This window comes from Pteropus medius, unplaced genomic scaffold (genome assembly GCF_902729225.1).
Source record: "Pteropus medius unplaced genomic scaffold, Ma_sr-lr_union100, whole genome shotgun sequence".
NCBI classification, from domain to species: Eukaryota; Metazoa; Chordata; class Mammalia; order Chiroptera; family Pteropodidae; genus Pteropus; species Pteropus medius.
The window spans coordinates 4,701,742-4,718,589 of NW_024347791.1; the positions used below are offsets into that span (position 1 = coordinate 4,701,742).

Here is a 16,848-nt window from a genome sequence, read left to right on the forward strand (position 1 = left end):
GGTAGTTGTGGAAACTTTCCTAGTTTATGAACCCCAATATTTCCTATAACAATTCCACAAAAATAGGTTCCAAGGTTCCGGCAAGGGCATTGCCAGTTACAAGTCAATGAATTCAAGGAAGCCCAAAGTTCTGAATATTTATGTAGTATTGATAGTACTATCAAGCCAGATCTAATTTACCAATTTAGGGTAAATTAGACTGTAAGCAATGTTGCTTAGTAACACAGTTGATACTGTAATTTTTAGAGGTTTCCAGGAGAACAGAGCTGGAGAATTAACCCAAGGTCATATTCTCATGCAGAAGGGAGAAGGGTTTGGTAACCTCTGCCTACACTGGATCTCCCAGAGGTTCTCTTTCTGCTTTAAGCAGTTGTAGTAGGTTCAGCTTTTACAACTAAGTATTCCACTAGTAGTGCCACTTGTATCAAAGACACCTCCACTCACTTGGATTCTGATATATTCCTTCATGCGGAAGAATGGGGAAGAGTTATAACTAGAATGCTGGAAAGTTTGCATAATCTTGGGTATGTCCATTGGAGTATGATAAAATTTGATTATCACTTGTCACATATGCCACAGATGAAAAAGCATTAAGAACCAACGTGTTTGGGTGTCACAACACATCAGTTGAGTGAGTATAGAGTGAGTGTCTTGGAAGACACTTTCTGTTGTGTTTGTTTTACTAACTCTATTTCTTCAAGTGTAAATTCTTCCATTTGTTAAGACTATTTTGTTTCTCCCATTAGTTTTCCTTGAATAGCTGATTGGTGATTGTATACTTGTGTTTGTGGTTGAGAGACCCCTGATAGACAGTCTGCCACATTTGTTTGTATAGTTTTGCTTGAGAAAGAAGTGAGAGTTGCCACTGCCTACGTATAAATTCTAGTTTGTTTTCAGGGAGATTGGGGAAGAGTAGAACTACCTAATTGCCTAGTCTTCTGAGTAAAGCTGATCACTGTTCCTCTCAGCCATTACCAGCTACCACAGGCAACAAAATACTTCTATTTATCTTATTTTTTCACTTTGTGGTAACAAATTCCTGAAATCATCCATGATAAACACATCTAGGTATCACTGATATTTCCAGTTGTCACAGATTTAAGATGATTCCATTTAAGAACAGCAACCTCATGTGGCCTCTACCAGCAAAATTAAGGTATTTATATTTATCATTACTATGTGGAACACAAATATTGCCTAATCTTACAAAATATTGCATAATCTTACAAAATTTATCTGAGTATTTTTTTAAACAAAAAATACCTAAATAATTTCAGAAGTTCAAAAACTAGTAGCCAAAGTTCTGGAAAAACTTAAATTACAGAAATTTTACACTGGTACTGAGCGTCTTCAAAATCCCACATGAAAAATGAAACTATCCAAAACAAATGCAGTAAAGCTAAAACTGTGCCCACATGAAAGAGTAAAGTGGTGCATGTAGGCCTAGTTCCAAACACTCCAGCCAGGAAAGGTTCTTCTGACAAGTAGAAGTGGTTCCAGGCACAAAACAATCCATGCTTCAGTCAACAAATATTTCCCAGGCTTTCTGCTGGGCGTGAACAAAAGCCAATAATATTCAGCCCTTGCTCCTGAAGAGCTTGGACAGTCTAGTGGAAAACCATATAACCAACGTGACCCTACCTGACTTTGACAGAATAGAAATAGAGTCAAGGAAATGTTGTTTGATCTCGGGGGGCAAAAAGGAGACAGAGAAAGGGAGACCAATAACTGCCAATTTATGTCCTACCTCTCGCTGGAAATTTCTTGTTTCGAGGTTTTGGTACAGTGCTGATGTCAACACTTGACTGAAAAAGGCCCTCTCTCCTCCGAAGCCCTTCCACATGTGTTTTCAGATGCTAAACACCAATGCCTAGTCCATCAGACACAAGAAGAAATAGCTTTTGTCTAGAAGAATTCACACAAAGTCTTCTATATGGACAATAACAGATTTTACAGCAAAAAAACCCCAGAAGTCTATCTGACTCCCAAGTCCATACTCTTTGCAGAGATTCAAAGTGAACAGAACTCAAAAAATGACCAAGTTCCGCCTTGTGTTTCGTGTCGTTACCTAAAAATTCAACCAAAAAGAAATGGAAAGACTGAAATAATTGACTCTAACAAATTCCGGGACATGTTCTCTTCACTCTGCTCTCCCTCGCAGCTCATGTCTCTTTAAAAGTTGTCCCAGAGAATTTGAAATCCTTAGATGGTCTCCCTAGACTCACAGCCATTTCAACTACACTCTGAATTCTGAAATAGGTTCTAGAAGGGAAGATGGAAATGGCATATTAGAAAATGTAATGGGAACCGTGCCATTGTGTTGAGCAGGAGGCAGGAAGTACATCACATGATGAGGTTTATATTTTAGAAACTTCAGTCTGGTGGCTGTGAGGAGGATGGAGCTGGTCAGGATATTAACCTTCACCTCCAGGGAGATCATCTAGAAGCCAAATGCATTAACGGAAGTAAGAGGGAACGAGGTCCTAAATCATGCGGTAGCAGCAATCTGGGGAGGAAGGAATAGAGACATGAGAGGTGTCACAGATGTAGCATCAATGAAACCCTCAATGAAGCCTACTGACCAGTTGGCCACAGGAGGGAGTGTGGGGTAAGTCGCAGTTTTCTGATTGGGGTGACTGGGATGATGGGGATACCATTCTTAGAGACTGGGGAGAAAGGAAGAGCAGTTGGTTTGGGAAGAAAGACGATGGCTTCAGTTTTGAGGTGGTTGGGAACACTCCATATGGAAATGTTCATAGGTAGCTGGATCAATGGATCCGTTCATTCTTTCATTCTACAAATACCTGTTGCCTTCTCACTGTGCACCAGATGTTAAGCTTGGCATTCGGTGTGCAGTGATGACGAGAACAGGTGTGTCCTCTGCCCTCACGAAGCTTATAGGCAATAAACAAACACAGAAATACATGTCTAATTACGGATTATGGTAAGTGATAGGCAGAAAAGAATAAATAATCTGAGAAGAACCAGACTGAGAGCATGAGACTTGACAGTGGACACCAGAAGGCTGAGTGGGACGAAAAGGTTCTGGTGCTCAGAGGAGGTGATGTCTGGCTGGAGATGGAGAGGGGGTCATCTGCTTAGAGGCGGGAGTTGAAAACAACCTGAGGGGGGTGAATCAGAGAAATCATGCTATTGTACAGGCTGTGGGGGAGGGGCTGAAGACCTAGATGCCACAGAGACTAAGGGTTTCTATTCTCTCAGTCCTCAAGATTCACACTTGTAGAACGCAAAGTCTTGGTGTATCTGATTGACCTTATTTTATGCCCAGGGACCATGGAAATTCTGCCCCCTCTCATCCTGGGCATGTTTGGCACATGAGAAGAGGCACAGGGCACCCACTGCTTTGGCCTGGATTGCAGGAGACCTGATGATCCTCTGATTAAGTTAACTCCAGATTGAATTGAAGTATTTATGCTAACTTGGGATTCTTTGGAAAAAAAAAAAAAGGCAACTTCTGTCTAGCCCTGGCTCCATCCTCTTTCCTTACTGAAAGCCAAGAGATGTGGTTTTGTAAAGGAGCCCAGTTAAGCCCTAATCCATCCTGGCAGAAATGGAGCATCCAATGAGAATTTCAAAACAACTTGGAACCATTTAACAGAGAAAAGTCTACTTGAGCCCAAACAGAGTTGTTCAGCTACATGCAGATAATATCTACAATAGAAGTGAGCATTTATTGAGCACTTACTATGTGCTAAACACTATTCAACCCATCTAATCTTCAAACAGCCCTACAAAAGAATAACTCTTAGTAGCCCTATAATGCAGATGAAGAAACTGAGGTGCAGAGAGGTTAAGGCACTTTCCCAAAGCTCCCTGGCTTTTAATTAGAAGAGCCTGGACTTGCACCCAGAAGTCTGGGTCACAGAGCCTGTTCCCTTAACCGCTGCTTTGATAAACAGGGGTCACTACTTCAGTTGTTGGAGTAAACAGGCCTGTGTGGAGGAGGGGCCTTGACTTACGAGACACTGTGTGATGACTTTGGGGACCTGATCCCAGAGGAAAAGCAGATGCCTCCAGGCGGCCCCCTCTCCTGAGGGTTGTTTCAGATACCCTGCCTCTGAGAGGTTGAAACTATCCTTAGAGAATCCTGGCTTTTTCCGATCAAAGGGAACTGGAAACTACTTAGTTCAGCTGCTGGTTTACAGATGGGGAGACTGAGGCACAGGGAAGCAGAGGGACAGTGCCAAGGAGCAGCAGGAGCTGGGTCAGAGGGAGCTTCATCTCCCAGGAAGCTCGCCCTTCCTTCTCTCCTGTTTTTCCTTTTCCGTGAGGATTCTGCTTCCCCCACGAAGCCGGTCTCCCGCCCACCTGAGAGGCCCACTTGAGCAGCTGAGCAGCTGAGCGCTGGGCGGTGCTTATGGTCCAATCTCCTCACTACGCCCCCAGGTCCCAGGGCAGCCGGGACAGGAAGATCAGACGCCTCCCACCGAAGGAGCTGGCATCCCCCAAAGCTGCCTCCGCAAGGTAGCGACCCTGCACTACAGAGGCCCTCGCTCGTCCGGAATTCGCAGACCTACTCTTCTGACCCAGGCCGTTTTCATCCTGAACTGGACCAGCCTTGTGTAATCCCATTTCAAAGACCATACTTGGGTCTCGGATACCCTCTCAGGGTACCAGGTTCCCACCTGGACTCCTCCAGCGAATTTCTGGGAACTGGGCAGTTCTGACCCCAGCACCCCTCCCCTCCCCAAACTTGCACTTCCCTGGAGGCAGGAGCCACCCTCCCACGACAAAGCAGTATAGGCCAGAGGACAAATCATCTCTTGGGCTACCCAAGACGAAGGCACGTCTTACCTTTCCACCTGGAGGTTGACTTTGGAAGGCTCTACGTTGGGATTTTCCCACTCCATTTGCGGGCAGTGCATGAAATAGCAGAGAGTGTACAGGGCCTCAGGCTCCCAGTAGAGCGCCCCCTGCTTGTGGTGCAGGGGGGTGCCGTTGCCATGGTGCTTGGCATTGAGGGGCTGCAGGTGATGCATTGCTCGCGACACCAGGTCACCTGTGGACAGAAGTAAGATTTCAGAGCCTTTAGGCAGTAAAGACTTGCGGAGAAGATGTGTCTGAAGATCTTTGAGAAATCCTGTCTTACAGATAAGGACACTGAGGCTCAAGGTCACAAGATTAGCGAGACGCAAAGACAAGATTCCAATTTGGTCGGACTCTAATGCCTGCGCTCTTCACCTCACCTTGACCTAGTCCTTTTTTCCGGGACAGGCTGATGCAGCCTTGGCCAGCTCCAAGACCATCTTGAGGCAATTTGGCATTATGCAGCCAAGGTGTTAACGAATGTTCTTTACCCTTGATTCAGTAATTCCATTTCTGGGAATCTGTTCCAATATTAGAATCCAAAATGCAGCAAAAGCTTCATGCACAAGGATTTTCAACCGGACATTATTTACAGGATCCAAAATTTGACAAAGAAACAAATGTTTAAAAATAAGAGCACGGTTAAATAAACTCTGGTACATTCGCATGATAAAATCATAAACTTACGCAGTTATTAAAAATGTCTGCATGGAGGTGCAATATCATGAGAAAAATCCTTATGTTAAAATGGTAAGTAGAGAAAAAAGTGAAATTCGAAATTGCATACAGTGTGATTAGGATTATGTTATTAAAAACTCTGCACTGAGTAAATACCAGAAAAAGAAAATCAAAATGTTGACCATGGATTTCTCTGCCTCATGGGATGGTGGGTGATATTCCCTTTCAACTTTTCTGTACTTTCTAAATTTTGATTTATGGCATGTGCTCCTTGGTATTATCACAATAATAATGTGATAATAGTGTTTACTTTCTGGTACCTTCCATCTAGGGTCAGGATGGATACATTCACCTTTCTGTTTTTGAGAGTGCCCAGAAAAAAAAGCTCAAAATAAGAAAATCAAAAGGGAGTGGAAAGGAGAAGAGGGTCCATGTTTGGGCCCCTGCACCATGTCTCTAATTCCCCAAGACGCTGGGAAGCCTTGGCCTCTGGTAGGCTAACCATCTCCTCTGAGCATCATTCAGCTTGCCCTTCACTTCCAGGTTCCCTGCTTTGGCTCTTGTTCTTGTCTCACCTTAGAGCGCCCTTTCCTTCATTCTCCCAACTACTGAAGGCCTTCAAGGCCATCCATGATCAAATGTCACTTCTTCCACGAAGCCCTCCAGAACACTCCCACTAAGAATGAATCTTCCCTTCCTCTGTGTACCTGCAACACCTGCTAATACAGTCTAACACATTACTTGTTTAATTCTGTCGTGTTTCCCGGGTGACTGTCTACATGTCTGCTTCCCTTGTTGAATCTCAAGGGCAGAGATCATGAGTCATTCATTGCACTGTTCCTGGAGGAGTAGTGTAGTAGTTAGGAACATGCTGTCTGGACTCAAGACTGTCATTACCACCACCATCACCACTACCATCACCACCAATCAACATTATCAGCATCCTTGTCAGCCTAGTCCCTGGATCAGAGGCCTCAAGGATGTCTCTGAGCAGGGCTGACCATGGGGGATGAAATCAGTAGCTCCATTTTAAACCCCGCTCTATGTTTGTGTTATCTGCTGCTTCACCTGTCAGCTTCATGAACCTAAACAACTAATTACTTGTAACTAGCTGCCCTGGAGTTGGGCTCTAGGAACCTCCCTGAGAATCCATGTATAACCCAGTTTCCCAAACGTCAGCCATCTGGGAATCCCCATCGTGACTTCTCATATCTGTGTGCCGCAGGTACAATTTATTTACTTAATATTTTTCTTTAAATTGGCTTGTTCTTTCACACAAATAAATTCATTTTAGAAGGAAACCTCCTATCAGTGCCACAAATGCAAAACCAATATTTTTCCTGTACTCATAAAAAATTCATAGCAATTAAAAATTGAGAGCGTTTGTGTATCACCTACGATCTTCTCCAGTACGGCCCGTAGGGAAAATGCTGCCGTAACCAGCCAGACCCAGGCTATGGGTGCAGCTACCGCTGAGCTGTCCTCCTGCATGCCAGATGTGACTGCCCTGGGTCACACATTTTAATGGCGAGCTCTTTCTGCCCAAGCCGGTGCTTCAACAATGCCTTCATTGTTTCCCTGCTCTTCATTTCATCCATGGTCAGCTACAGCTTCCCTGGGACTGGGGAGAGCAGACTCTCGGAAAAGAGCCCAGCTACATTTCAAACAAGGAGAGCAACTCCCTTGTCCAAACGGCAAAGGCTGTTTTGTTTTGTTTGTTTTGTTTGTTTTGTCTTCTGGTGGCTCTGAGGAAAAGACAACCCAGAAATCCTTTTGACGTACAGTTGTAAATTAATGGCCCCACTGAGTGGGGGCAATAAGTTCACAGTTTAGTGTGAAAAGACAACAAAAAGAGGCATTTTTTTAAATGAAGCCCTCTGCTTTCCCTTTAAACAACAGAAAGCAATTACCGTAATTAATGACTGTCTGATGAGGGTTTAATTGAGAGCAAGGAGGCACAGACTGGGATGTGAGCAGAAGAGTCGAGACAAGATCTCAGAGGCCTCCAGTATGGGACTGGATGGGACCAGATGCAGAGTCAAGTTGGTTCAAGAAAAGCCAGGGCCTCTGACTTTTCCCCTGGCCTCAGTGGGGGAGACTGGGTGGACCCAATTTCCCAACCGGACCTCCTCACTGGCTCAGGGAATGCGATCTGGACTGCCTGCCAGACTCCAAGTCCATTGTGAAAGTCAGTGTATCACCTTGCAAATTTCCTAGGGCTTGTTATTAAGGAATCACCAACCTGTGTCAGTTGGGGACCTTTTCGGTATCCTGATTTAGCTTCTCATTCAAATATTTTAGTGATATAGAGGTTCAGTTTCAGTTCTCTGAGTTCAACTTTCAGTTCAACGGTCTTTACTATTTGATTGGAGTTTCATGAAGAGTTCCCCTCACCTGTAGCATTTTCTTCAGCTTTGACTAGTTCACTGTGGGTCATTCATTTATTCATTTGATATTCAACAGGTATTTCCCAAGCTATGGTGATGTGTTAGGTGCTCAGAAGGCAAAGCTGAATTAGTCACAGCATATCGACGTGGAAAAAGGAAGAACTAGGTTTGAATTATGACTCTGTTACTTAGTAGTTGTGTGGCCTTGGGTCCTTTATCCTTCCCAGGCTCAGTTTTCTTATCTGTGAAATGGGAATAATAATACTTTTAATGTATTTAAAGCACTTGGTAAATAGTGTAGGCACTCCAGAAGTAGTGGATCTATTTTCACTGCAAGTCATAACAGGCTGGACAAAGATGGCTCTGGACATCACCAGTGATCAAGGCGGTTCTCTAGATTTTAATATGGTGCTTTGAGGATGGAGGCAGTGGGGCAGTGTAGGGAGAAATCTCAGTCTGTAGGGGTGGGTCCCCATCTAGGTGCCTGGTGAGATGCTTGGTAACTAACCTTTGTGAATTTTTGCATCTCCGATTTAGTTTTGAGGACAGTGTCCATAATGCATCCTATAGAGCAAACTGCAGGTCCTCAGCTGGAAAGAACACAGACCCAACCAACTCCCTGATCTTACAGAGGGGACATTTGTTTCCCTTGAAACATATGGAGACGTCTGCTGGGCTTCCCCCAGGAGGAGTCCCGTCTAGTGGTAAGGTGTGAAAGCTCTGCCTTGTTACCTGGACTCGGATCTCCAACCCTTCAGCTCACGGGTGTGGCTGATCTTAGACCAGTCGTTGGTCCTCTTCGCACATCTATTTCCATGTCAATGTGGACGAGAATGGTTCCACTGGAAATAGTTCCCTCATTCAATAATGTCAGTTACTGTTGTATTAGTATTGGCCATTAATAAGGCCTTGGTCAGGGGCTCTGCCCTTGAGCCTGATTCAAGAAGAGCAAGGATATCTGGAAACAAATTCTCTCTACTTCGCCTTTGCTCAAAAACAGCAGTTTCTAGAATCCACACTGGCAGAGTAACCTTTGAATGTGAAGAACAACTCTCTATGTACACAGAGAGAGCAAGGCTGTATTGATTCAGACCACAGAGCAAGCCTGTCTAAATTATAGTCAGATCAGAAAAAAGCCAATTTTATTACCTTCAGTCACCCATGTGGCTTATCAAAGCGCTTCCTCCCATATGTTCTATGAGGCCCACTTAATGAATGTACAAAACACCGTAGTAATTAGCACCACCCATTTGTGTGCCAACAATTCATATGCTAAAGTCAACACTCAACCACAATGACAGCATTTAATTTGCAGAGCAAATTGTCCTTAAAAACAATTTATGCAGCAAGCCACTCCTGCAGACTGCCTGTTTAGGTGAAGTGCAGATTTGTTTAGCAAATCCTTTCAAGACAGCTCTGGAATTAAGTAGAGCCCCAGCCCAGGGAGGAGTCCTTATGACACCCCAGGACAAACTTTGAGACCTCAGGGGACAGCTGTAGCCAGCTTCTGTGTTTCCGGTGTCCTGGGCAAATCTCAGCATTTCTTCTTAGAAAGATGTTTCCCCCAGGGGGCTGTTCCGACCCTCTGTATCTGAATCCCCAGGGAGCTGTTAAAATGCAGACACTTCCTTATTCCGGTCCAGTTGTTGTAGATATCTCAAAATATCCTTCACACACATCACCATCTCAAAATAATGGGGTCCTCAGAGCTGCTGCTAAATCTTGTTAATGTGCTAATAAAAAAGCATCGTTTAGATGAAAATTTCAGTGTAATTGGTTTCTTTTTGTAAACTTACGTATTTTTTGCATTTAAAAATATTCTGAGGCAGGGTCCACGGGCTTTACTGGATTGCCAAAGGGGTTCATGGTACCCCCAAATTTAAGAAAAATCGAATAACTGGTTGGTAACTGGAAGAGCTGGTGACTGGAGGCAACTCGTGATTTCAGGGGTGTAATGAGAATGGAAATTCAGTTTCTAAATCTAGGTGCCAGGAAAGTAGCTCGAGTGACCACGAGGACCACTCTACCCCCTGCCCCAGCCTGGAATCAGTTACTTTGTCCCTTTTCCAGACTGCCATGTGTTAACTAAGGATGCCTGCCTGTCTTGGGTGTACAGGGAATTCCCTTGGGAAGAGGTACATGTCCCTATTTAGATCCTAAAGCCTTCTATAGTTCAGAATTTTCTAGATTCTCACATCAACTCGGACTTTAATACAACCTAGCATTTCCAAGATCAACGCTCCAATCCCATTGGGATCTAACACACAGCTAAGTCATTTAACAGTCCACGGGATCATAAGTAAACATAAGGAAAGGAAAGCTTTACTTCCCTCTGGTTGTTGGGCTCAGAGGGCACGGCTCTAAATCAGGGGTGGGCGAGCATGAGAAATCATTGCTCAAACTCGAGGCACCCCAAACTTCTTAACAATCCCTCCTTTCCATCTCCCTCCGTCTCTCTTCCCTCTTCCGGACTTCCTCCAGCTCATGCACACACACACATGCACGTGTGTTCTCTCTCTCTCTCTCTCTCTCCCCGTCTCCTACATTTCCTGAGGGCCTACTATGTGCCAGGAAGTGTTCTTGGTGCTGGGGTTGCATTAATGAACAAAACAAACACCTCTACTCTCTGCGAGACTATATTCTAGCAGGGAGAGAGACAATTAAAAAAAAATAAACGAGTAAAATATAGGGTGTGACTAGGGGAAGGGAGTGACTGCTAATGATTATCAGGTTTCTTGTGGGGTGATTAAAATGTTCTAAAACTGATTGTGGTTACAGCTGCACAGCTCAGTAAATATACTAAAAATCATCAAATTGTATACTTTAAATAGGTGAACTGTATATCATTTATATGCTGTTATTAAAAAAACAAAAAATATATCGAGTCTGTCATAGGATAACTGCTGGGGGATGGCAAAGCAGTGACGAAGGGAAGGGTCTTCAGGGGGTTATAATTTTCAGTATGGTGGCCAGGGAAAGTCTCATTGAGAAGGGAACATTTGGGTGAGACTTGAAGGCAATGAGGGAGCAAGCCATGTGGATATCCGAAATAAGAGTGGTCCTGGAGGAGGGAACGCAAGTGCAAAGGTCCTGAGGCATGCTTGCTATGTTCTAGGAACAGCAAGGAGCCAGGGGGGCTGGAGTTCAGCGGGCCTCAAGGACGAGTGGAAGATGTCTGAGAGATATGGGCTGGGGCGGTCCAGAAGTAATTCTGCGGACTTGGGGTCAGATGGGGAGCCAGTGGAGGATTCTAAACAGACAAGAGATGTGATTTGATATATGCTTTAATGGATCCCCTTGTGAAAATCAGACGAACTGCCACCATTTATAGAGCCTTTACTGTGTACCAGGCACCATGTCGAACTCCTTTATGGATTGTGGAATCACCACAACTACACTCTAAGTGAGGGACTATTATTTTTCTCTATTTTATGGGAAAGGAAACTGAGGCTCAGAAATGTTTAGGAACTTGACGTGCATCAGTGGCAGGGCCGGGGAATTTACCAGGCCCGCCTGACTCCAGAGCCCTCGCTTTTCCCACGGTCATCGGTCATCGGCACTGTTTTGTGCACACGGTAGGTGCTCGATAAGAGGTGTCATGGGGCTGGTTACAAAGCGCTGCCCTGCGTGCAGTGGCACCTCGGGCACAGAGAGGGCTGGAGAACCAGCATCCACTTACTCAGTTCTGCGATGCTGCCCACGCGGGTGGCCAGCAAGGACTGCTCAATGGTCCTTAACTCGGACTGGCTGAATATGGGCAGCTCTCCCGGCTTGTTTGACCTCTGCGGGTCTCTGTGAAGATTCAGGCTGTCCGGCAGGCACAGCACTCCTGCAGTCAGTGGGGAGAGAGAATGAAAAGAAGATTATTCTTTTTTTCAGTTAAACAAAGGAGGGGTGCAAAACCTCGCACAAACCTCAAACCACACCAGAGTTGGTACCTCAAAGCCAATGTGACACTCAAGGCTCTGGACTCCTTTTAGAAATGATTGCTAGCTATTTGAAAAGGTTGCCTCAAAGTCCTGACCTGCTAATTTTAACAAATGTTAAAATTCAGCTGTATGCACACATTTCCAAAGGACACAGAATCCTGTCCTTAGCCTGCAGGATTCTATCCATTCAGAGATACCTCTCCAGGAGCTGGTAGTCACTGTCCAATTCTCCCTCCCAGAGGCAGCTGCCATCCCCGGGTGCCCTGAGGAAAAGTCTCTGATGGCAGTAACATCTGAGGGCTTGGTTTATTTGCCCAACAAATTTAACTCCAGGTGGCCGGGCTATTAGGTGTTAGACAAAGCTCTGGCTTTCTCTGCAGGACTCAGTGTAAGGAGGTAAAGAGTCCCCAAGGACTTCTGTAACTTGTCTGGTGAGTACTCATGGGAAATCCCTGGAATCCAATTATTCTCTTCCTTTTCTTTCTATTCCATGAACATTTAGCAAGACCAGAGTGCTTACTCTGGTAGGTTATTCAGAAATATTCACCCTTCCCTTCATCGCCCCAACCTCCATTGGCAGAGTGTGCTTCCGAGCTCCTTGAATTTGGGCTCGACCACTGACTTACGTTGGCCAAAGGTATGTTTTGAACACAATGGAACCAAAGGCCCAAAAAGCACCTGTGTGGTTGAACTTCCTCCCTTGTGTTTCTGCCACCATCATGAGAAAAACATACCCTGGCTAGCCTGCTGGTCTAAGGAGGGTGAGAGACACACAGAAGGGATCTAGTACCAACCTGAAGCTTAGAGCTGCCCCTCAAAACAAATGCTAATTTGGTATGCCAGTGAGATAGAAGGGTTGTTTGCTACTTAGCATTTCTATGGTGATAACTAACAGATACATCTACCAAGAGCCAATCACTGCTGACACAATGAACAAGGAAGGCACTGTGCTGTGTTAGGAGCTGAGGACAGCGTGATGGACAGAATACACACTGCCTGCCCTCAGTGGGCTTCCATCCCAAGCAAAGGAGACAGACTGCTGCTCCACATGTAACTACAAAGCCATATGATAAGTGCTCTATGGTGGGAGAAAATGAGAAATGAAGGGATGTCTTAGCAGGGACCTGAGCAATAAGTAGTTGTCAATAAGTAGAAAGCACTTATTGAGTGCCTGTTGTATTCCCAACCCTGACAGGCATTTTGGAAATGCAAAAGAAGCAGATGTGTTCAAGGAGTGTGTAAACTAACTGAAGAGACAAGACTGGCATTGACAAATAATTTGGGAACAATAAAATAATATCAATACACAGGTGCTGAATTATTTAAGACAACTGGCAGGGTGAAGGGAAACAGACAGAATGCAAAAATCAGTAGTTCAAGTCCACTCTTCACCCTGCTCAAATCATAAAATCTCAGAAACAAAGGTTCCTCCTTTGAAGATGGGCAGGCTTGAGGTGGCATGCACCTCTTCTGGCCTGTGCTGTGTCATTAGTGGCTCCAGCCACACTGAGCCAGTCACTTATTCCTGACCGTTTCACCTCTACTCCTAACAGACTGACACAATGGGGTTTACGAACTATAGAAGATGTTTTTTGGATGAGTAGTGAATAAATGATAAACGATGCAAATGATTATTCAATTTTAATGTTTCTATAATCAGGAAACTGGTCAAGTAAGTTTCTTGCTAAGATTGTTCTCTCACCATTGTTTTTCAAACGTTTTTGACCGTGATTCGGAATAAGAATGTAGTTTATATCATGATTCGCTACACACACCACCACCACCATCACCACACACTTTTTTTTTTATTTTCCATGAAAAAAATTTCATGGAAAATAATACTGACCTGTACTATCGCACAATGCGCTCTCAATTTTTTTCCTTTTTACGTCTCTTTTCTTACACCTGATTGATAAAAAATACTGTCTACAGCATCAAAAGTGATTTCACTAATGGGTCACGATGGGCAATTTAAAAAACACTGTGGACTGTGTTAGTACACAAGGTGGCATTAACTGGACAATATAAATATACCATTTACTGGACACCGCCTAACGCTGTGCTAGGTTCTGCATGGGATGCAGAGATGGCCGGGAGGTGATCCTTGCACTTTGTCAGCCTTCATCTTTTCAGAGATGACAAGAACTTCATAGAAATTCCCATCATCCACGTCTGGCCTCCTGCCTGTCCCCTTTTACTTAACAACTGAGTCATTGTCCTGTCATCCAGGGACATCCTGAGTCATCCTTACTTCCTCCTGTTTGTTCACCTGCCAAGACATTTGGCCTGAGGCCAAGCCACAGAGAGAATGATGGGCCAATCCCTCATTGACACCCCTGACATCTGACTCTTATTCAGAGATTTACTACCAGTGGAGACTCACTGCAGATGGCACCAGATGATTATGACCCAGTGTGATAAGAGACCCAAGATTCTGGGTGACAAGCCTTCCTGGTCAGAAGGCTTCACAGCTAAGGAGACCCGAGAGTGAGCCTGGAATGTTGGGGAAGATAAAGTTACCTAATTAATAGTAGAAAATGACCTTTATTTATAGTCACAGGATTGCTTTCTTGGTATTTGCATTACACGCAGCCAGTTCTCATCCCAGACCACCTTTTGAAATGTTGCCTCGCACGCTGGTTAAGGAACAAGCAAATGGGACTTAGGAGTCTGGAGTCCAGAGCTTCAGTCCTGGCTCTGCCACTTCTCATCTATGTTTAACCTGGGACAAGTCACAGAGCCTCTGTGGACCTCAGTTTCCTCTTCTGTGAAATGGAAGTGACAGTAATGGCTTTATCTCCTTCACAGGGTTGCTGGGGGCAGAAGGATGAAGTGTGATAACGTATACCAAAGCATTTTACATGTGCTGAGCAAATAGTAGGTGCTCAACATATGTTAACTGAGACAAAAATTAGTTAATGTGTAGAAACCCAGCTTTAGACTACTTTATGCTTTATCATAAGAATAAACATTTTCCCTTGTGATTATTCCTCCTTCTTTAAAAGGGTTATAAAATTTAAATGTAAAAATGTAATTATTCAAAGAAGCTTTGAAAGCTAGATTACTGAGATTTGGAAAAATCTATAATTGACCCATCATGCAAAGATTATATACCAGGATTTTATTATTTCCTTCCTTCCTTCCTTCCTTCCTTCCTTCCTTCCTTCCTTCCTTCTTCTTCCTTCCTTCCTTCCTTCCTTCCTCCCTCCCTTCCTCCTTCCTCCTCACTCCCTCCCCCTCCTTCCTTCCTTCCTTTTCTTCTTGAGGACTCTAGATGGGGTATACACATAAACTAGAGTTACTTATTTATTTTTTGTATAAAAATCAACTAGGTCAATAAAAAGGTACCAGCATCATATTTTAGTGTTAGATGCAGGCCTGAGTTTTGGTCCACTTATCAATTTTCATTGTTGGAGCCAAGGATGGGCACAGCCTGGTGATTAAGACTTAAGCTCCAAGACAGGGAGAACCAAGGTTTGAATATGACTTTGACTGGACCTAAAGGGAATAATTTTTTTTTTAAATTCCCTGGACAGCTGATGATCATCAGCTATGGTCCATGATGGGCTTGAAGGGGTCGTGATCTCCCTGAAATTGGATTACTTTGGAGTAGATTATCCATTTGTCTAAAGGGAAAATCGTTCATATTCTCAAAGGGGTCTGCAAGTCCTAAAAGAAGATGAACCAATGTCTTTGAGCTTCCACATCCCCAGCCACAGTCAGGTCTCTCTGCTCTGGGACTGACTGGCTGTAGGTAGGACGGAGTGGGCTGGGCATGACCATGGCCCCGATGGAGCTGAGCTCCAAACCTGCCACAGCCCCTTATGCAACCCAAACAAGGAACAACTTCCCAGATCCCTAGTCAGCTTCTGTGTTTGCAAAGAGGAGTTAAAATAACTACGTCATTGGTGATTAAACAAGAGAATATATTAAAGCCTCTGGCCTACAGTGAGCGCCTGCTCAATACCCTATGCCCGCAAATGTGCAGTTTTGTTTACTTAATGTCTGGATTCAAACAGTTTTGAGGATCATCTTTCCAAAATCTTGTGCAACTGAAGACAAACAACCTTTTGGTTAGGTTGCTAAGAACATAACATATGAGAACTGCTCCTCTGGGTGGGCTCCTGGGGCAACCACATCTGGCGTCTGTCTCCGATGGGGGATTCAGGGTGCACTTCTGCCTCTTTACACGCCCGCTTCTCCATACGCATAGAACGGCCCCTTGGCAAATATAACACCCTGGCATCCTTTCTCTCCTCTCAGCGTTTCTCTGTGTCTCTATTCTATTATTGGACCGGATGCTATTTACCCACCAAGAAAACCAAATAAGACAGTCATCAGCACTCATCCATTCTCCCCTCAATGATGATGGTGATAATGGTGATTAAGGAGAAGGAGACTGAGTGCATCTTGGTACCCTGGACACAGGCTTGTGTTGTGTCTGGTCTCTCTCTGGCTATAAGAGGAGAACAGATTCTCCTAACTCCTGCCTGCCTACACCTTGTTTTTTGCTAAGTTATCCACAGAACTTAAAGTGGAGAGTCCTGGCACCAGTTTCGGTTTTAAGAAATGGGAAGGGAATCAGCTGGGGCGCAGCAGACCAGCCCTTGAACAGGCACCAGATAGACCTGGCCGAGTTCAGATTCCCACCTTGTCATCTCCCAGCTGTGTGGTGTGAGACTCGTGACTTGGCTCCTCTGAGCCTCCGTTTCTCCCTCTATAAAATGATACGATTTATCTCCTAGTGTGATTGGGAAGCCCTAATAGGATAATATATATAGACAACCCGGCACAGAAAAAGGGGTCGATAAATGTTTGCTAATAATCTAAGTGAAGTTCTTCGAAGCTGAAGATTTAGGAATTCAATAACATGATGCCAGAAGGCTTTCTTTTACTGTTAAATTTATTAAGAAACAAAATAAGAAGTTATCAGATTTTTTCCCCCTGATGTTTGCACAACCAGCTTGGAAACCTCATTTCATTTTAAGAGACCCGACAGTGGGAAACAGATTCAGAGCTGGCTCGGT

The 16,848-nt window shown here is 44.4% G+C and overlaps 1 protein-coding gene across 3 annotated transcripts in view; it reads right to left on the minus strand.

Moving 5' to 3' along the window:
• ABTB3 (ankyrin repeat and BTB domain containing 3) overlaps positions 1–16,848 on the minus strand; it is a 320,752-nt gene that overhangs the window by 89,215 nt on the left and 214,689 nt on the right. For all 3 annotated transcript variants that reach the window (XM_039877866.1, XM_039877865.1, XM_039877864.1), the window contains 2 exons: positions 11,572–11,721; positions 4,816–5,020 (listed from right to left, as the gene is read on the minus strand). In XM_039877866.1, coding sequence (XP_039733800.1) covers positions 4,816–5,000 — 185 coding nt within the window. In that variant the 5' untranslated portion in view covers positions 5,001–5,020; positions 11,572–11,721. The remainder of the gene's footprint in view (positions 1–4,815; positions 5,021–11,571; positions 11,722–16,848) is intronic.